Source organism: Plutella xylostella, chromosome 16 (assembly GCF_932276165.1).
Source record: "Plutella xylostella chromosome 16, ilPluXylo3.1, whole genome shotgun sequence".
Taxonomy (NCBI): Eukaryota; Metazoa; Arthropoda; class Insecta; order Lepidoptera; family Plutellidae; genus Plutella; species Plutella xylostella.
Window position 1 is genome coordinate 7,470,892 of NC_063996.1, and position 23,086 is coordinate 7,493,977.

At 39.5% G+C, this 23,086-nt stretch overlaps 1 protein-coding gene across 1 annotated transcript in view; it reads left to right on the forward strand.

The window, feature by feature from the left end:
* LOC105381892 (nucleoporin 88) overlaps positions 1-23,086 on the forward strand; it is a 152,093-nt gene that overhangs the window by 62,919 nt on the left and 66,088 nt on the right. Inside the window, 1 exon segment of the mRNA XM_048626354.1 lies at positions 17,989-18,158. Within this exon segment, the coding sequence (XP_048482311.1) occupies positions 17,989-18,158 (170 nt within the window).

Here is a 23,086-nt window from a genome sequence, read left to right on the forward strand (position 1 = left end):
AACTGCATAGCACAAACTGCCTTACCGGTGCAGTATCGGTTGCCAGAATTGTAAGAATGTATTATAATAGCAGCTTTGTCGTCGACACAATAAGAATAAACTGAAACCAATTCTAGATCATTATCTGGTACAAGTACTGAAGTCCAGCGATAGTCATCCATCATAATAACTTGCTATGAAAAAACACTTATTTTTTTTCTCAATATACCTAATTTCATAAACACAAAAAACTTACATGAAATTAAACATCAGACGTCACATCAGCAGTAAGCACTAGAGGGGACGGATAAAAATAAGATCCAATTAATAACGCCAGGATATTCAAACATTATTCCAAAGTACACGTATTCATGCCCCCCCCACCCCCACCATATAACACCACTCATAAAATTAAATGAGTTACCTTTCTCATCATTCGTTGTAATCCGCCTCTTTTCTAGTGCAGGGGTGGCGAATGTGTGTGTTTGTGTGTATGTTAAAATGAGTGTAAAATTTTATTCGCGTTTTACAACTTTTGGAGTAATGATAATAATAATGTTGAGTTTTTTTATATGTTTTGTAAAAGAGATAAGTGGGGTGTTTTGGGTACAACTGAACTTTTGGTGTAGGTTGGTAGTCGCTTTAAATTAGTCAGGAAGAATGTAATGATCACTTTTGGTACTAAGACGTAACGACTTATAGAGAATCAGTGTTTAATTGGTTATAAGTACCTACTACATATAATTTATCGTGAACTATGCCGACCAAATGGTAAAATAGAACATTAATATTTCACCTCAATTTTTTTCCATTTCCTAAAAATACCGCCCGCTTATTTAAAACTTGCACTTGCGCGAAAAGCCAAACTTATCAAAATTAAAAACTACCTCCAATTCAGCTCACGGGGGGCGACATAACTATTTTTCCACATAATTAACTGGCGCGCGAAATTTTTCTCCGCATCGCCAACTTTCGCAACAGAATTGGACCGGCTGATTAATTGGGCCCGCGGGCCGCGCCTTGGGGATCCCTATTGCTATGCAAAACTACCACTTTCTACATTCATCCCGCGCACACGAATTCACACCCTAACTTCGGGTTTTAAGGTTGGAGTGTAGGGAAGAATAAAGTTGGTATTAAAGATACAATTGGTACCCGCGACCCCGCCGGTATCTTTCGTTGTTATTTAACAACATCCACAGTAATATGTCTATCTGCATACGTATTGATGAAAATGCGGACCGAGTTTTTGCGGCTAAGCGTATTCTGGGATGCGATGGAAGTTCTGCGATCGATAATTTCTGACTCTTGAGGCTGTTATCCCTTTGATAGGTTATTATTGTTGCCGGCTTATAATTAACTACCCAAAAATAGGGGTAGGTATTGTAGAGATTAAGTTTTTCTATCCAAGGTCGCGTAGCTCCAAAACGCTGATTCGAACGAGTTTTTACTGTTTAGTTATTCGTTAGTGTTCTTAGCCTTGTTGGATTAAAATCGGTTTTCTTGTATAATTTACGTGGGTGTTAACGCGGCGATTCCGTAGAGTTATGTAGTTTATTTTAACTGAATAAATAAATAAGTAATAGATTAAATTCGATTCCTCAACTTTTACGAATACATCATATTATATTGAGTAAATTAAATTATGTGGGTACTTATATAAAATACGGCTAAATAGCAAATTCCAAGTCTGTAGCGACATCACCTCTGCGTAAACAAGAAAAAAATAGGCCGCGTTCATCACATTATGAGCGAGGAGCGCCGTCGCTAACTGCCGATATCTGCACGAGCCTTACATTGACTAATTGTCGTCATTTGGACTCCTTGTTGCGAAAAAAACGGCAGATTAAGCGGGGTTTTGAAATATGAATAGAATGGTTCTGTAGAGTGCACGGTTTGATATTAATTATGAAGATTTGCAAGTTTAAAGTAAGAATTCTTCGTGTTATCTTGTCAACGATAAACGAACGAACGAAACCTAACCTAACCTAACGTGTCTAATGCACTCGGTATAGCGGTCTTGGGTATGGGTAGTCTGCGACTGACTCTAATCTATCAAGCCCATCCTTCCACCGAAGTGACCAACCTAGTCTAGGTCTTGTGTTTGTCACAGACAAGATAACAATATGAAGCAAAGGTAAAACCCTGATTGCACCCACCAAGTAGAGTGACCGAGACAGTGTCCTCGGCCGAGCACTCGGTCAATTGCTAGCCGTTCATCCGTCGAGGATCGGCCGAGGATACTGTCTCGCCACCACAGACCTGTATTTGAATAGACAACGCTTGTCTCATTCCTTGTATAGAAACCAAGCGTGCCATTATTTTTATACCTACTGTCACGTCAGTCACGTCACTTGAACGATTTAGTTTAGGAACGTCCCTAATGACACTGCGCTAAAGGAAGTTAATTTCACTCCCTTTTTACACGCGAAGTACATGCACTTGCGTTTTCTACTCAAATACAGGTCTTTGCTCGCCATTCTACTCGGTAGGTGTAATCAGAGTAATCATCAGCCTGTGTCGTCATCACCCACTGCTGGGCCTAGGCCTCCTCCTTTGTGCGGCACCACACTCTGTCCTGGGTTGATCTCATCCAGGTTCTTCCCGCCGTCATCCGACCCCAAGCTAGGCAGGGCCTGTAATATGGGTATCGGACAGCAGATATACCTACAAAACACATAGATAGATTCATATTAAATATAAATATCAACACCCAAGACCCTATAAAAACATCAAATTCAAATTCAAATGGTTTTTAAACAAATATCTGCCCCAGTCGGGAATCGAACCCGGGACCTTCAGCATAGCAGTCAGGGTCACTAACCACTACACCAGTCGGATGTCTAAATTACTAAGGCCCGGGTCTCCTATTTACGCCGTAGCTCGCGTCCAGCGTCACGCCGTAGGCCGCGTCACGATGCTCACTATAGAAATATACTGATGCGGTCTCCCTCACACGCCGACGTTGGCGCTTAGATGTAGTGAGCATCGTGACGCGGCCTACGGCGGTGACACTTGACGCGACCTACGGAGTAAATAGGAGACCCGGGCCTATGTAATCAGGGTATTGCGTTTTACCTTGTGACAGCAAGGAACCCTGCGCTGAGGTTGTCAAATGACTCGCACTCGTTATATTTTAATGGATGTATTTCAGCTTGTTCCGACCGTGTCGTTTAGTGCGCATTTTTCGTAATATTCGCTGATTTTCCCTGAAATAATGATATCGGGTCGCTGGAAGCGCCGTGTCGCCCTAATAAGCTCATGTTCTTTGCTCATTGTAATGTTTGTAAATAATTTAAGAATGTATTTGTGTTATTAAAAATTCGGGAAATTATGTGTGGGTGGGTTACAAGGAAGGTATACGGTAGCTTTGGTAATTGGGTTGGTATTCGTTCTTGTTTTTTTATTAATTTATTTTAATAATTACCTATAAGTTTGCCAGTACCTATGTATGTACGTACCTATAAAAAAAAGAGAGTGAATACTCTTTGGGATTCCGAAGTAAACATGTTTTTTTGGTGTTGTTATAACTTCATTCAATCATTTGCAAACGTCAAATAGCTTAATAATAGATCGACAAAGATCAGTGACAACTAGGTCAAAGCTTTGATGTCTGTGACGGTCGATGATATGGGTCCACAATGGCAGACCAATAACAGAACTTCTGAGGCATTGATGAGGAAGGTCGGAATAATTGAATTATTATTTGTTGATAGCTATGAACCTCCAGATATACAATACAGGTTGTTGCAAAAAGGTTAAGTATACTAAGCCGATTACGGGTGACTCAGGTGGTCATTGTAAACAATTTTCGTGAATTTTCAAAACTCGTGGAACAAAAGTTATTTAAAATGATCCCCTGAGTCACTCTTTCGCCTGTGTACCTATACCCGTTTTGCAACATCCTGTGTAGGCGATGCATCACTTAAAGACGCTCCTTTCTTGAGCATAATATGTGTATTATGTGTTATTCCGAACCAAAGTATGTATCGTATTGGTTTTGTATCCTAAAGACTGGTAACGACTGTAACAAAAAATCCAATTTTCGCTTTTAAAATATAAGTTAGTAAATTAGGCGATCCATGCTAAATACACAATCGCCCCCCGAGCGCCACCTGAAGTGTCACGAGGGGGGTTATTAAGGCGTCGAACATTTGACGCTTACATTTTTTTTTCTCCCTTCGAGCCGGATACTCCTGCTGAAACCCCCGTTTTATGGTTTTTCATTAATGAAGACGGCCTTCGGGCTGATTATTTCGATTATTCCGCTTGTTTCGCGGATGGAAAATACAAAATATGTTTGGATTGAAATGTGGAGTAGCTTCTTAGGATTCAGTGTAAGGAGGTCGTATATTATTTAAGCACAAAATCCTCCTATAAAAATACATTCGTTAGTAAAGTGAGACGACTGATAATGATAGTAATTAGTATGTTGATTTTAGGTGATCGTACAATTAAATTATTAATAAATTAATTAATATCTAGTGGAATTTTCTTACTCTGTTCCTTTGTATTTGTTACATTAAAAAGTATAACATCCTTTTTTAGCGAATTTCTGAAAATACAGCGCTTCACTCAATAGCCTCTTTGCATAATAATATTCCACAGCAGAGATAATCCGGAAAAAGCGAAAATATTCCAGCATTAAAATGGCAATCAAACTGGCAATTCGAAGGGAGTTCCAAATTTAAATCCGAAAGAAACGGTCTTCCGATTTGTAATTCAAACGTGGAAGAAAATGGCGCTATATCCGATTTGAATAAAGAAGAGCACAAGATGGCCACGCCCGGGAGGTTGGACCACGCATAATTGAAAGGTTAATTCTTCGAACTGCCACCGCATACTAAAATGTCGTACAAATTTTTCTTCGGCTTCACTGTCCCAATGCCTATCCTTCTTGTCCTAACCTTCAGTACTTGACTGGTATGAAAAGCTTATTTCTTGCCTATTAAACACATTGCGTAATGTGTGAATCCGTACGGTTTAGGGTATAAACAAGTAATATCAAAATGTCTTCACATTTTATTAGAGACTACTTTCGTCTTCAATTAAGCTGTTTTGAGCTAACTTTGATAATGCAAACATGACATTATTTTCTCTATCTTAAAGTCGTCGTATCGTAAGATAGAGATTTCAATTCCAATAAACTTTACATGGTAAAAAATTGGTAATTAATAACTATGGTATATTAAATAGGATTTGCTATTAAAGATTCCCAAGGTAAGCATTATCGCCTGGACGCCCAAGGAGGACTCCTGAGGAGATGCGGGGGAATTGGCACATGTTTAGGGTTCAGTGGGTCAAGTAGGGAAAAAACTATTCATTGATATTTTCAAGGAGATAGGGCATTACTTCAAAAAACAAAATTAGTTCGAGTTGGGTCAAAGTGTGTATGAACTTATATCCCATCCTCACCAACTCATCATTATACAATGGTGCCATTATTTGGTTCTCACGAGAATTGACGAAATGAGCCTTCTATGTCCTAAAAATACATAAAGTACCGACTTACCAGTATATTCTATACTACTAAAAACAACAATTAAAGCGCTATTTACATATTCAGAAAAAATCTTTGGTAGGTACACTAAATTAAAATTAAAAACTCCGTCGCATAAAAAAAAACACAAACTTGACCGTTTTTTTTCCACCGTCGTTGGACAGATGACACGACACCCGATCCTCCTGAGACGACAAAATTAAAAAGCCGGCGATGAGCCGAAGCAAATGGCCGGTGAATATTTTCCTCTAGTTGATTTTCGCTCATAAAATTTCTGATTGATCAATTCATTCGTCGTTTTAATAATGAGAATGTTCGGTGTCGCTTCGCCCCGGTCTCCCCTCTAGTTTAGGTTCAATGTTTTATTTTATTAATTTCGTGTTACTTTTAAGTGTTATTACGAGCGTATTTTAACCGGTGTATTTTTTTTTCTAAACTATCAATATCAATAGAAAAGACGTGGTGGTTATTGACTGATTGTGGGCAATTCACTGAGTGCTCTAGGCTGCTTTTAATTATTTATTTTCAGTTTGCGCAGAAAGCTGGTATAGTATACCTACCAATACTGATAAAGGTTTTAGTCAAATACAGCGAGAATAATTTCCCATAATATATTAGATTTTTCTATCCTAATCCTAACTAATATTATAAATGCGAAAGTAACTGTGTCTGTCTGTTACTCTCTCACGCAAAAACTACTGAACGGATTTGAATGGAAATTTGGCTACTTTGTATCTCGGAATTCCCACGGGAAAACTTTTTAATCATCAATATTGATGTAAAAGACAAGTAACATAAAACATTAATTTCCATTTATTTAACAATGTATGAATTCACGACACATCTTAAAGTACACAACATTTCTTCCTTAAAAATGTCCAAATCGCGTAATACCTATCATTACCACATCACACAGGTGGTATTGTTGTCTATAATGAAACCCGGACGGCCGCTGACGAGCCACCGATGCCTTGTCCCCCACTGGGGATATCGGGGTCGTTATCCTTTTATCCCCAGTTACCCCTGGTATTAGCCTACTTATTCTAATGATATGATTTATCTGGTTTCTTGGTTTGTTTTTTCTCACAGCACAGGTAATGAAAAGGTGCATGTAATGGCATGTAAATTATTTCTGATAAAAATATTGTTGGTTTTTTGCGATGCACAAAATGATCATCCTCGAGTGACGAATCACATAGTCCTTATACTATATTGAGCAGTCAGTGAGGGACCTTTATCTGATTAGCCAACGTTTTCATTACCAACCATAGTCTTAGGGCCTGTTTCACAATGTCTGGTTAGTGGCTACCTGTAGGATAAAATACATGCTGTCTCTGTCAAAAAAATTATAACAGAGAGTGACATGTATTTTACCTCACAGGTAGCAACTAACCAGACATTGTGAAACAGGGCCTTAATGTAGTGTTTGTCACCGACGGGCTATGAAAAAGATAAGTAACTTTTATAATTTTTAAAATTGTGGTTTATACATGTGCATGACTGACCCAGAATTCAGCTCATGAATTTCAACTACATAGAGACGTCGGAAATTCATCAGCATAATCTCATAAAGAAATTATCACAAAATTGTACAAGCTTCGCGAACATAATTTATTGCCGCTCCGTTAAGAAAAAGGCGAGCAAATACATTTCCTCAAGATCACTCCTAAATGTATGTTATGCCCATTTAAAAAGTCAATTTGCGTACATCAGGATCCAGTTGATTTTTCATTACCCCCCACTCGGCGCTACTTAATTTTAACGAGCTCTTATACGTTATGCGCACAGCGGCGGGAACTCACTTTGATCTTAATCTATAATTCAGGGCTTTCGATCTCCCAATAAATGAGGATTCACAAACAAAGGAGGAAAAAGATGCCCCTCTTTCCCCTCCCGCGCCCCGCCGCCCCCCGACATAATTTCATTATTTCCAACGCCATCTATGCGAGCACATCACTTTAAAATATTCCCGAATCTATACGGAGACAACGACCCGTTTCTGCCATTATTATACATTTTTGCCGAGTCTCCCCCGAGTGGGGGGGGTGATTTTTTGTCCGACTAAAAGATGTGTTTTTGTCGTGTTTTTATTAGCGAAAAACAATGATGAATTAGCGAACATCCCGTTTATTAGTGGAGCGTGCGATTTTTTCGGCGTCTTAATTTGTTTTTTAGGTTTTTTTTTACGCCGGCGATGAGCCGTGAAAATTTGTATTAGAGGAGGGTGGGGCGGAATGTTCAATATTGCCGTGTTCAGGAGTTTGGCAGTGTCTTGTAGTAAATTAAATTGTTTGCGCCCCGCCTCACCTCCGCTGACTAGGTTGTTTTATGGCGCCGTATAATGATATTGACTTGGCAACTTCGCCGTCGATGGACTAATGTGCGGTGTGAGCGCCTATAACTAGTCGTCGTTAATCACGATCGTTGGGAGAAAATTATCTCCATGTAATGTTGATGAAGTTTTTATGAGCATTTATTTGTACTTATGCTTTGCAATATCCAAAATTTACATGTATTTTTTTGGAAGTAGATTTAGTAGTTATAGTATAGTGATACAGGTAAATTTTGTGATGCAGATGCGATGTTGTAATAAGGCTTTCAAGCTTGGATCTTGTTATTTAATATATAACATGTCTCTGTACGTAGGTAGAAATTTTAATTTTAGTGTTTTTGGTATCAATAAAGAAATATTCTATTCTACACTATTGATATGTGTAACGCTCCGGTGGGTTTACTAATATACGCGAAGGGGCTAAGATTCACAATAATTGCAATAAAGGTACAATATTCGCGTGGACAAGAGAAGTATCCAGTGTAAATAAGATCTTCGAAGTCCGCAACCTTAGCCGAGTAATCAGCAACAGTGCCGCGTAAACACGTCCAACACAAGTCGCCATAAAAAACGCCAGATAACGACGACGCAGAAAAAATCTTTCGCCGTATCAGCGCGGCCATCTCGCCATTTTCACAAATGACTGTGCGGACCCATCGCCAAATTACGTCACGTATTTAATTACTACGCCTACCTAACCTCAAAATGTCACTTTAAAATTGAAAGCTGAGCTCCCGGCGCCGCCCCGACGGCCAGTTAATGTTTACTGATAAAAAAGAAAGCCAATTTGTATTTTACTTTGCCACAAAGAAGCGCTATCTAGCGATAAATTATCGAAATTATTGCATTAAAAAATCCATCTCGAAAGTCAAAGCGGGCCATTATGCCCGCACCTCCCCTTGTCGGTTCCACAATGTGGTTACAGAGCGTCCTCTTCCTCTTGTCCTTTCCCGAGCTATGGCGAGACTGAACGGCTGGTTATTACAGCCTTAGTCACCACTGCTTAAGAGTCACCGTTATCTAGTAAGACATGACCCAGGGGTCAATACGTCCAGGGCTGGCTACTTTAGCATGAGATAGGTCGTTCCGTCTCCTGGCATTTTTCTCGTCTATGATCTATGGTAATATTTTCCTCGTATCCTAGTAATATATGAATGTTGTCTTGACTTTCTAATCATTATTTATTACAATGGATATTTAATCAGTCTCGGATGTATGATTAAACTCAATGTTTAAAAACAGTTCAAAAATATACTTCAGCAACTGTTTGTAGAAGTTTAACCGTTCTTATACCTAAATATTTACCAGTTTTTCTATAAACACGGCTACGTCAGGCATTCACCTCAACTGCCATAACTAGAGTCCTTTTAGACTTTTAAAACAATCCCCATTAGGTTAATGCCACAATAACTCACGAATATTCGTGTAGGTGCTAACTCTAGGCAGATAATTTGGCAATCGGGCTAAAGTTTGGGCGTAGTGCCAACTGTTGGTATTGGGGCAAAATAATAAGGAGAAGTGCCTATGTTTGGTCAATCGAAGCCTGCTAATGGAACATTATATTCGATAAACCATAAACTTCAAAAATGTTTTTGCTGAAACTGAAATATAGCGTAAAGCGAGAGACTCCATTATTTGATCGTATTCATTATAAATACATATTACTCGTTTGTTTTTTTTTTCATACACATAATATTTGACAAGAGAATAATAATAATTTTGAGTCCAAGTTAAAAACGGTAATACCGATATATGATCAACGGTTCACACAACACACTCAATCAAATACTTATAACCTACTTCAGAAAGCAAGTTCATCTATCTGTACCACCTGTGTTTAACAACATTAGGTCAAATCTAAATGCTAAAAACATTTCCAAATAGTTTTCTGAATAAATATTTATTATCATTATTATTTCACTTCTCACAGGTTACAGTTCCACGTTTCGTCCTTTCAGTGTAGTCGTGTATTAGCTATAGATTACGCTTTCATGGACTGAACAATGAACAAAGCTTTTTATGTATCTTCGTCGTTTTCGTATTCTGCTTTGTTAAAGACACGTTGTGTTTTAGCTATTCTATTCTACATTTGCTATCGGAATTTTAGTGTATAGTGTATGTAGAGAATAATTGACACGCACTATCAGTTCCTTACAGCATATTAATGTTTCTACCCTGTGGAATTTCCAGGAAACTATAGAATTTTTCATCATGGTGAAAGAATTAACAAGTTAGGTTTGCGTCAGTCGCTGACTGCCCAGGGTGCACCGGACGTATGTGTAAAGACCACTTGATAGTAGGTACGTCACTCGGGAAACCTCCTTTTGTGCACCCACACCGTTATTCATCACGACCCATCACGTCCCCACAGCTGGGGCGCGGGTATCGTTCCAATGAAGGCAAAGCTTAGGCCTAGTCCACCACGCTGGCCAAGTGTGGGTTGGTGGACCCCAACACAAGCACGCTTGTGCTGAGAGAGTTGTCGGGTAAGTGGGCAACCCGACTGTCAGATGTTTTCAATCTAGCCTAGGATTCAACACCGCTGCCGAAACAGCAACCGGGACCCACGGCTTAACCTGCCGTTCGAAGCACACAAGCGCCCAGAAAACAACCACTTGAATAACACCGATATGGTTCTTTATAAACAACAGGCTCCTGGCCGCTGGCTCGACGCCAGGCTGCAGCAGGCCAGGCTGTATCACGTGACCGATGCACAGCCTAATGCGATTACCAGATACGGCTGGCAGGGGATTGAAAATGATTGCTGAGAGATATTGTCGGTAATTGTATCTATATGGAGGTATGTGAAAAAAAATGGAAGTATGTTTGATTATTGGAACTATGATGCAGTAGGTATGCATAGATAGACTAAACAATTAACGAAACAATCTAACCTTTAATGTAAGTAGTCATAGATTCGTTTGTTGAATTTGACTTAATATTGTAAGTATTCTTATAAACAAGAAGGAAGAATAAACATTTTCTGTAAGATATTTTTGAAAGTTTGGTGTTGCACCGATTATATTTTTCTCTTTTTTATAATATTGCCAAAACATTTTGTGAAAGTGAAAATACATATTCATGCGCGCGTTGCCGCCGCCAATCGGCCGATCGACGGCCGACACCGCCGGAACTCACCAAACTTTTCATTCTATTTTCCAAACTTTTAATCTCAAAGTGCCCGTGAAAGAAAAATGAAAGCGTTAAGCGAATCGGCAGCGCCACCTATTATCAACTCCTGGAACTCGAATAACAATTCCCCTGCCCCCTCTTAAGTTTTGACTCTAAACTTTCCGGAGAAAAATAATCTCTGGATTGTGGGAAACAGGGTTTGTTTTCCGTGGTAGCGCGGGCTTAGCCGAGATATCAGAGTTCCTCGTTGGATTGTTGCCGAAGAGTCATAAAAAGTAAGATATTAATGTATCGTGGGCCGCATTAAGCTCCTGCCGGATCGATTTCTATGCATAAAAAATGGTAATGGCGCTCGAAGCCGCCTTAAGCGGACCTCGGAGAAATTTATGGCGCGAGTTTCGCGAAGATATAACTATCTGTTGTCGATGTCGCCTCGGACAGGTGTCCTAAGTCGCTGGAAGTTTGCCGCTCGTTTGCGGAATTTTTCCCAAGTTTTTTTTTTGCCCGACTTTTAGCGGCTAAAAGCAGGTGATTAGGTAAATGACGCTTTCGTAGCACTTTAAAGTTGCGTTGACTTGCTGAATAAGCTGCTGTGAAATATCTCACTTAAGTATGAACAGAAAGTAAAGGTAAGCGTCCACCTTTCGGCATCGCAACGGCATGAATGAATGAATGGCAACCATGAGTGATGAGTGCCCATTCAAACCTTAATAGGTTTAAGAGCACTGCATGTATTATTAAGAAATGTTATAAATAAATGAACAATAAACAAAAAAAAAAAAAAAAAAAAACGAACGCATCGCGTTCAGTATTCCTTGTATATAAATTCATACAAGTGCGTCCACTTCATCGGAATCGGTAAAAACGGCATCGGTACCGTTACTCCATACATTTATGAAAATCTGTTAGGTTTGATACCTACGGTACCAATATCATACCGATATTTAAATGATAACTTTTAAGAAACTTAGCATCGATTTATATCAGCATATTACAAGTTTGATAAGAGAGTATTGGGAATAGGAACTATAACTACACAAGTTGAACTAAATTTTTACATGTAAAGATGGAATCATGGTGCTTATGAAAGCACATTAAGCACGTAGCTCACTCAAGCTGCACGTTTTGTTCCGCTACTCAAGATCTCGCCTGACTTAAAACTCCAATATCTAAAAACGAATACATTATTAATTTTCCATGACTCGTAAATAAATTCCCAATTTCCCATTGGAGCGTGCGAATAATGCGTCCAAAGATGAGGCCATTAAATGGTTTCCCGGCCGGGTAATTTCCCCGATTCATTTCCTTACGCGACATCGGGAAAATTTGCCAACTGCAATAAAAGTCGGTTTATAATCGTAAATAAGAAATTTGAAATTCGAACGGCCAATATTGGCGTGTTGTTCTTCTTGCGTCCGTTATCTTTTTGTTATTATTATTAACGGGTATCATGTACGCAAAGTTTGTAGAGTTAGGTACTTTAATTACAAAAGTAAATGTTTCTAAAAAAACATTTGATAATACATACTTACATTACCTATTTCCAGTACAACTATTTTGTACATATTTTGTTTGTCATAATTTGAAGGAAATGCCGATTAGTTTTTATTAGGTAGACAGTTCAATGTATTTTTTTTAAATTATTATTATATGATCTGTATTTTTATGTCTTATATCCAATAAATACAAATTACTTAATAAACTTAGTAAATACAGTATTTTGTAATTTTATTGTAAACCATATTAATACATTATATTAATATGTTTAATCAAAAGCTGCTCAGTCAGTCCCAAATTAACCACAATTTATTTAATTTTTTACTTTGTTAGGACGAACAAACGCTAAGTAGCGTAAACCCAATACCATAAAAATTATTAATTTCTGTTTAACGGCCACCAGAAGAGATTTTTGTCTTGGGCCGTTATTAATTCCCGCCATTTCACAGATTTATAGTCTTCGAAAAGTTGATCGGAAGGAAATCCGTTTCCGGCTAGACGGCTATTGGCTCGATGCCGACGTTCCATGGTTGAAAACGAGACTCGTAGCGCCATCTCTTGTCGAGTAGCGGAATCTCTCACCGGGTTAGAGAAAATTTTATTTCCCCGTGTTATGAAGCTATTATAATAAGTAATAGTTGTACACAACTAATTCATTTAAAAAATATAGTTCTCAGTGCCACTATGAATAGTTATCGTAATATTAGACGACACTCACAAGCAGCAAGGTGGACGGAGCATTTTATATTATTTATTCACAGCTGGACTTAAAAAAAACTCCGACTGCTGGAATTTCGTAGCAATATTATCATCAACCTATAGCAGTCCACTGCTGGATGTTTGCCTCTCCCAAAGCACGCCACTGGATGCGATCTGCAGTAATATGACGATAACAATATTACTATACCTTTTATGTTTGTACAAGACGAATTAGATGTTTCGTAACCGCGTAATCTTCGAGCATCAGCCGAATCAGCATTCCGCGCGCATCCGGATCCGGTATTTTAATAAATACGTCCACCATTTATTCGAACGCATGCAACCAGCTAATCTTGCCAACGGCCGCGGCGGTCACGTCGGCAAAATGGCGGCAAAAAATCTGTCCCGACCACTGATCGCGATACACGGCTACGCGGCATGAATATTTTAATTTTTATATTATTAAAAATATTCCGACATAACCCCCCCCCCACCGGCCGCGCGGTCTCAAAGACCCAACGCTTAATTGTCCAACTCGAAGGTGGGCCGTCGAATTTTAATATGTAAAAAAAAACCCTTTCTGGACATTGCGGGGTGGCTATTTTTATTTGCATTCGGGATTAATTTATTTATGTTTAATCTACATCTTAATTAGTGGAAAATATTGCGAGGAGCTGGTTTTGCGGGATTAGGATGCGGCGCTGCGTGCGGACAATTTCGGCTTGAATAATATATTATATCCCATTTTTTAATAAATATAAATTTCAGTAATTACGAACACGTACCTATGCTTCGAACCGCTGACGCGGAAAATGATCGGAAGTCTTAAAATTTTACAGATTTTACAGTGGGAATCATGCCGGTTTCTTTTTTTTAAACGAATGTTTTTTATCGATTCCAATAGAATTAATAGTGCTATTTGTTTAAACCATTGTGATAAAAAATATCAATACAATCACACACATATTGAAACACAAGTTATGAAGGGCAACTTAACCCATTATATGGCATGGGAGTGTACATTTAGTTGTCATCGAGTGGGGTATTTATGGCCGCCTTGGGTCTCCGAGGTCGTGACCGGTAAAGGGTTCGAATTATCGGGTTTTTCTAAAGATTAAACAAGGATAATTCGAGGTATTGGGCGGGTTATTAAATAAAGACGTCCTCAAGCAGAAATGGTGCGTCTCTTAACTGTATAGTCGATTTCTAGATAGCATTTAAAAATATCTTGTATTGCATGTATATTTTGTTGATTAGCTTTATATTGAATATGGAAAGTTATTACATCGTTATTCTTATCATGTACGTACATAATAAGGCTAAGTTCCCTTCTTATTTTGAACACATCTAGAGTTACGGGGCAAAACTTATGAAAAAAATTGTATTGCCATGGCTTATTAAGGCTTAAAAAACCACAGATGATCCGCATGTACCTTAAAAACACCATAAATATTCACACGCCCTAATTACCGGGATGCGGCCGCGATTCTGTGAAACTTTTTCAATTTCCCGTGAAAAAAATGGAGTTGCCAACTATCTGCAGCATCAAACGGTAAATGATTATAAGTGTGACGTCACAGGAAGCGGGGCAGGCGGCCGGATAATGAAAAATAAGAAAAGCAACGCCTTTGAGGAGTTGCTTGGAGGTACAGTTGCAGCGGGGGGATTGTAAATGAGGAGCATAAAAACGAAAAGATATATTTTACATCGTGAAAAAAATATACACTCGTGAGCAATGAAAAAGTTCCAGTGATAGAAGCACCAAATTACTCCTAAACGAAGGAGCGGTGGTAGCTCAGTCGGTTAAGCGCCCGCTTCTCACGCAAGAGATGCGGGTTCGAATCCCGGCGCTGACATGTACTAATGAGTTCTTTTAGCTTAAGTACTCTCCCACAGGGACCAGGCTTAGAAGGTCTCTTCTACATATAGTTTTAGTTATGTACATAGGTTTAGTTTGTATAATATATAGGTAGTTTAGTTTGTAATTGTAAATTATATAAATTATGTAAATAATTGTACGTTAATAAATTACAATTGTGCTTAAGTACAATGTATTTCATCGCTCTTACGGTGAAGGAAAACATCGTGAGGAAACCTGCATATCTAGATTTAGCACATCTAGATATGTGAACCCACCAACCCGCAGTGGACCAGCGTGGTGGGAAATGGTCCAAGCGTAGGAAGGCAGTTTAGACCCTGGGGATATGCACAAAGGTTCCACTTGAGAGAGGTGCAGGTACTTACACCCCCACAGAGAATAGAATAGAATAGATTACTCCTAAACGGAAACGGCTAGATTATTTACGCCGTCTGCAATGTTGAAGTAGATTTACCAGAGCACCAGAATATTTATTACCAAATAAAACGTAAATATTGTGTTAAACTTATTTATCTACTAGCTGTTCCCGCGCGCTTCGCTTCGCCTTAAAAAGTTTACCCGTGGGAATTCCGGGATAAAAAGTAGCCTATGTTCTTTCCCAGGGTCTAGACCGTATGTATACCAAATTTCATTCAAATCCGTTCAGTAGTTTTAGCGTGAAAGAGTAACAGACAGACAGACAGACAGACACAGTTACTTTCGCATTTATAATATTAGTTAGGATAGCTGTTCCCGCGCGCTTCGCTTCGCCTTAAAAAGTTTTCCCGTGGGAATTCCGGGATAAAAAGTAGCCTATGTCCTTTCCCAGGGTCTAGATCGTATGTATACCAAATTTCATTCAAATCCGTTCAGTATTTTTGGCGTGAAAGAGTAACAGACAGACAGACAGACAGACAGATAAACAGACAGACACAGTTACTTTCGCATTTATAATATTAGTTAGGATTAGGATTCAATGTATTGAAAAGTTAGGGTCATTCGGTGTCGGCATTTTCTAAAAGCATGTCATTGTCATTGCTCGTGGTCGTGAGTGTAAAATCGTATAATTCAAATTGCTCACAATCGGGCTGCTGTACCTTCGCTACACCACTGGAGAGCGTCCGTCGGCTTCCTCGGTCGTTTTTTATACTTTTTATTGATTAAAAAGTTCCATAATCGCATCTCGCAAGGCGCCCTGTAGCGGATAGTGGCGTTTGTGCCATCGAAGCTGTTATTTAATGTGGAAATACTAACTAATATTATAAATGCGAATGTAACTGTGTCTGCCAAAACTACTGAACAGATTTGAATGAAATTTAGTATACATATGGTCTACTAGAGTCTAGACCCTGAAAAAGCTACTTTTTATCCCGGAATTCCCTCGGGAAAACTTTTTAAGGCGCAGGGAAGCTCATGGGAACAATTATTTATAATAAATCCGTAGCCTAGCAGTGGCGACGTGATGGGTTGTGTGTGATGATGGTGAATTCCACTTTAAGCCTAGTCAGAGCCTGCCTTCGGGCAGCTTGAAAAACATCTGGCAGTCGGGTTGCCCACTTACTCTCTCAGCACAAGCTTGTTTGTGTTTCGGTCCACCCGCACTTGGCCAGCGTGGTAGACTAGGACTAAAACGCTTCCTTCATTGGAAGGTGACCCGTGTCCCGTGGTGAAGCAGTAGGGACGTGATGGGTCGTGATGGTTAAGAATTCGACGATTTGGTAATCCTCAAGTTACAACATTGTAACATATCGACAACAATGAACGCATCGACACAGAGGGTCTTATTGCCGACAGCGATCTCTTCACGGGACATTGGTTTCTCCCCGGCTCGTGAAACTACATTAATACGGTTTAAAAACGTCTTGTGATGTAATTTGTGACTTGATTTCATTAAATACAATGTTAAGTAGAGTTTGATATTCATGCTAAGATATAACTTGAAATATTTATAGACCTCGCCACAAAATTATGTTCGTATAGCCTGCTACGCCGCGCCGTAGCATCGTCGTAGCCAGCTACGCCGTAGTCTGCTACGCCGTAGTCTGCTACGCCGTAGCCTTGCCGTAGTCTGCTACGCCGTAAGTTCGTGGTAGCCTCATAAACCATCACTAACCAATCATCCACTGCTGGTCATCGGCCGCTCCCAACGCTGTTACAACAGTCTTTTGCATTCATAATATTACTACTGGCTTCCTGTTTCGGGTGCTTCGCTGTTTTACGTCGACGGTGTTCTACCTCTTTAGCTTATAATTTTTTATGCTTTTACCCCCAAAAAAAAAATACCTTTCTCTACATAATTAGGGTTCCGTAGCCAAAATGGCAAAAACGGAACCCTTATAGTTTCGTCATGTCCGTCTGTCCGTCTGTCCGTCTGTCCGTCTGTCACAGCCGATTTACTCGGAAACTATAAGTACTACAGTGATGAAATTTGATGGGAATATGTGTTGTATGAACCGCTACAAAAATATGACACTAAATAGTAAAAAAAAGAATTGGGGGTGGGGCCCCCCATACATGTAACTGAGGGATGAAATTTTTTTTTTCGATGTACATACCCGTGTGGGGTATCAATGGAAAGGTCTTTTAAAATGATATAAAGTTTTCTAAAAAACATTTTTCTTAAAGTGAACGGTTTTTGAGATATCAGCTCTCAAAGTCGTAAAAAGTATGTCCCCCCCCCTCTATTTTTATAACTACGGGGTATAAAATTCTAAAAAAAATAGAGGTGATGCATGCTAATTAACTCTTTCAACGATTTTTGGTTTGATCAAAGTATCTCTTATAGTTTTTGAGATAGGTTGATTTAACTGTAAATTATATTTGCTGCTACGGAACCCTTTGTGCGCGAGCCCGACTCGCACTTGGCCGGTTTTTTTATTTGATGTATTGTATGATAGGCTGTATTTTTTGTTCTTGTTTTGTTTTCTGTATTTTTTTGTTGTTGCTCTGTCTATATGCCAACTAAACGTTCCTCTCTTTTTACCATTCCAGAAGCTACACCTCCTCTCGCCGCCCTCCTTCACCGTGGAGCGTCTGCTGTGCGGCGCGTGCGGCACGCGGCTGTGTCTGTGGGGGCGGCGCGGCGCGGTCGTGGCCGAGCTGCCGTCGCGCTGGGGCCGCGCCGGCCTGTTCGACGGCGGGAAGGAGACGGTTCTGTGCAAGTGAGTGTCTCTTCATCTTCAGGACCTCATGTGCTATAAGGAATCGCCTCCGTGTTTGGAGGAATGTAGGGAGGAATTTAATTCCGATTTAATTTGCTTAGTTTGTCGGATACATTGACATGCCGAATAGAAGTTCAATGATAAAATTTCTACAGTTGGTAGAATGGAGTATAACTTTATTGGTAACGACAAATAGCAAAATATACAAAGAATATACTTATAAACCAGAAGCAATGATCAATAAGGCAACCTTGAATATAAGATCATCATCATTTGCCTCCATGTTTGGAGGAATGTAGGGTGGAATTTAACTTGCTTAGTTTGTCGGATACATTGACATGTCGACTGGAAGTTCAATGATAAAATTTCGATAGAGATTATGTGCGATTGTACGACCTGAGAGATTTTCTTCGGCCAACCTAATCGAAGATAACTTGACGATGCCGTCAATGAGAAATTAACGCTTACCATAGTAAGAGAAATACACACTTATAACAGCCCAGTCTTCAGCACTGATTAAAATACGAATAAAAAGGCTTATCACTATAATAAGTAGCGGTGAAGCCGGGCACGTAAATATCGTGAATTTTCTACTATCGCGGTAAATTTTGTTAGCTATTAAGATGCTGAAGCAGCCATATTGTTAGCCTGAGATGGCGATTAAGGCATAGAGTAAGTAGGGCTAAAGTCGCGCAGATGTGGACTTTGGTACTTTTCTAAGTCTTTTCTTGCCCTATAGCTTTGCCTATTGGGTTGGTTAATTAAGAAGTTTGACTTCGTGGGAGCACGTCAATGAGGTCAAATACAGGTCAAATACACTCACGAGCAATGAAAGAGTTCAAGTGACGTTAATAATGCCCTATATTTATGTGTTTTATGCTTGAATTTTTAGACCCAACAATCCATAAACATACCTTTTTGATATGTTTATCTTTATCCCAGTAATAAATTCCACGAATTAATCAATGTCCACACGACATGCTTCTCAGTGTCCCCACAGGATTAGGCAAAGATGTTTCGCCGCCTGCTCTATCCGACCCGCGCTTTTCCCAGCGTCACCACTCTTTCCTAGGTACATGTTATTAGGCGGGGTGTATCCACCGATTTGCATATTTCTGTAGTAAAATTAATTCGAAGATTTGCCAGCATCGCCTGCCGCCGCCGCGGTGCATCTTAAGAGGGATCCAATAGGGATTTGGATCGGATTTAACGAATCCAAAGACGTGTTTGCTTGGGCTGAGGCGGTGGCTTTTGCTCGGGTTTTTGCGTCTAGAAGGGTTGCCCTGCGTGGGTTATGCGTGTAATCGCTGCCGTAATCAACTTAAGATTTGTTATGTTGTTTTTATTTTAGACGATCGAATTTTGTAGTGGGTACGGTCCAGGCCGGGACAGATATTTGTACTCGGGTCTTAGGTGTTACTATGTACTTAATATTACTATATAACATCTATCTAATAATATGTATCTGTGTAGATATATATATCAGCTGTCCGATATCATTATTACAGGCTCTGCCTAGCTTGGGGTCAGATGGCATTGTGTGAGATGGGCCCACATATTATTTCCTTTGTTTCCTTTGACAAATACTCATATATTATAGTAAGTGAAAGCGTAATGTAAGTTGATGGAAAAATAATTAGTTCCTACACGTTTCAATTCCTTTTTTTGTCTTATAAAATAGTGGTCGGTTGTTACAAAAGAGTACCTATAGTAATTGAAAAGACAAGAACCATATATTCATTATTGTTACAAATAAATGAAAGGTTAGGTATTTCCTATATCAGAAGTCAATGATAAATATTACTATGACATAAAGCCAGCAAAAATTAATGCAATAATTAATCTACTATAATGTATATCATTATGTTAATTAAGTAAATTTAATAACGACGAAATCTCTTCATCAAAAATCCAACTTCAACCGGGTGCATCCAGCACGGAATTCGACAAACTTCCCCTTGCAGGAGAGCTATTCCAAAATCGCCTCTACCGCCTGTAGTTTAGGTTGCCGGCGATGCACATACTAGGCTGGCATAAGATGGTAGTTTTATAGAGCCATTAGAGCAACGCGCACATCCGATAGCAGCGTTCATTGTTATTAATGAAGCATTAGTTTAAGCGCTTCTCTTCTTTATGGGCGCCTGGTAGCAACATAAAGGCGTACCTTGTGAAATTCTTGAAATTCACCGCTAATTTATTTGTTTAGAGATAAACTATGGCTATTGGGATTTTGGGATTCCCTTTGTTAGTATATTATATATATGTTACTGTACCTAAGGTGCCCCGTTGCACACAGGGTCCTGTCGTAATCAACTGCCCTGGCTTCTGTCTAGCTCAGCTCTTGCGCGACGGTACCTGTTTTTCGATAATTTGTAATGTAGAATTGAATACAATATTTTACCGCCACCCTCAAGACCTTTCAATTCATAAGTTTTAACTCTTTTTTTAACTTGTGTTTTATAATTTTCTCTGTTTATGATAACCTATCTTCAACATTAATGTTCAGTCGCAACATCAAAGCGGGCGGTTGTGTTTGCGTCGACTATGCGCCAATAATTGTATCAGTGCAATGACCTCGACGGTAGTTAAGTGTCAGTCGTGTAATATTGTGATTAGTGAGATACTATGTTTTATACAAAATAAAATCGATGTAATGGACGATGAGAGTCTCATGCTAGTCTGCTCGAAGTTTACTGAAGATGAAGTTGAGGCTGGTAAAAGGCTTCTCTTTGATTCAGTTGTTAATGCAGGACGTATGTTGTCACGTAAAGGGGATGGAAAGAAATCGAGAAATCTTGAAGATATTATATGCTTGATGAAAAGAACACTCCCGGAAATGTTACCTATCTTCGTAGCACGAGATTTAAATAAACTTCCACCCGTGACATTTGGTCACATTGATGTCACGGCGTTGCTTAAAGATATTTTGGTAATTAAAAAGGAGATTAATACCATAAAAACAAGTTATGCAACCTCCGAGGATCTGATTGCAGTAAAATCTGACATAAGTTTGATGAAAACGGCGTCACTAATAAATACTGATAATGAATACCTAAACAACATAAATTCCAAAAGAGGCGGTTTTATGAGAGAAAGTTTCTTTGGAGATAGTGGACCTATAGGTTTGTCTGCTGAACTGAATCCAAAAGAATCTATAGAGTCAATTGAGAGGGTAGACAACACCGACATCGGCAAAAATGTGAACAGTGCGCCCGAGGTGAACGTCCGCGCTCCCACGGCGTATGCGAGTGTCACCAAGCAGCCGGGCAAGCGCGTGGAGGCCCCTCAAAGTACTGCGGTTACGACATCCCCACCTGCGACAAAACAGGTAGCCTCTCGGCGCGCTCCAAGTTCGGACCGGATTGCTGCACCCTCCATGCGTGCGGTACATAATACTGATAGGCAGGACCAATTAAAAGAGGATGACTGGATTCTAGTTCATAGAAAGAAAAAAGAAAGGTTTCAGGGAAAAAAGGGAATGGCATCCATTGATGCTGGATGTAAATTTAAATCGGCTGACGTTAAGATGCCAATATACATATATAATGTGAGTAAGGATACGACTGAAGGTGATATAAAAGATTACATCTTGGCTAAAACGAATATCCTAGTTAACCCTGAGAAAATCACTGCGCAGGAGGAAAAAGAGTATAATTCATTTAAAATATACATTTCAAGGAATAAATGGTCACTATTTGATGACTCGACATTGTGGCCTGAAGGTATATTGTTTAGGAAATATTTTTTGTTTAACAAACATAGGACCACTCAAGAGGTACAAATGCGAAACAGTACACAACAACAACCCAATGGATCAGAGCATAAATAACTGTAAATTAATAAGCTTCAATTGTAAGAACGTCAAACGTTCCGTTAATGATGTAAATAGATTATGTCAAGAATGTGATATCGTCGCACTTCAGGAATCTTGGTTGCTTCCGTGTGACATTCCATTCCTGGGGACAATCCACGACCAGTTCGAGTACTGCGGCAAGTCTGCGGTGGACCTGTCCGCCGGCCCGCTGGTAGGCCGGCCGCACGGCGGAGTGGCCATCCTGTGGCGAAAAGGTAGTTTCCACCAAGTATCGGTGATAAAGTGCCAAAGTGACAGGCTTGTGGCTATACGCGCGTCGGTGGACGATAGGCATTTTGTATTCATAAGTGTTTATATGCCTACTGATAGCTTTGATAACTTAGCTGAGTTTACTGTGTGTCTGAGTGAAATTTACTCTATTATAGAATGCAGTGGAGTGGAAAGCGCGATAATACTCGGTGATCTTAACTCTCACCCAGGTGAACTATTCTGGAGAGAACTACTTGCGTTTAACAGTGATCATTTGTGGAGCTGTGCGGATGTAGACATTCTAGGTATAAATTCCAATACCTACACGTACATTAGTGAAGTGCACGGCTGTAGACGTTGGTTGGATCATTGTGTCGTGACGTCATCGGCTCGTAAAAGTGTAATTGATGCTTATGTCCGTTATAATGACGTATATTGGTCCGACCACTACCCTCTTGTAATTGTTTGTGATTTTACATGTATCCCGTCTAAGTTTGTAAATAGTAATAGCGTAAAAAACTTAATATTATGGGGACAAAGACCTCCTTGCTCTGTAAATAAATATAATAAGTTGTGTAATGCCGAATTAAGGGAGATTGATTTTCCCGCGGAGTTTGTTTCTTGCTGTAATAACATGTGTACCGATCAAAGTCATAAATTAATTTTAAATGATATGTATGATAAAATTGTTAGTGTACTGCAGTTGTCCTCCACAGAAACTAGTCATTCGGGTCCTGGTAGGTCAGGTAAAAGGCCAATAGTGGGCTGGAATAAACATGTAGGTGACGCTCACCGGGAGGCTAGGCTCAAATATCGATTTTGGTGTCAACACGGGAAACCTCGAGAAGGTTTTATTTTCGAACAA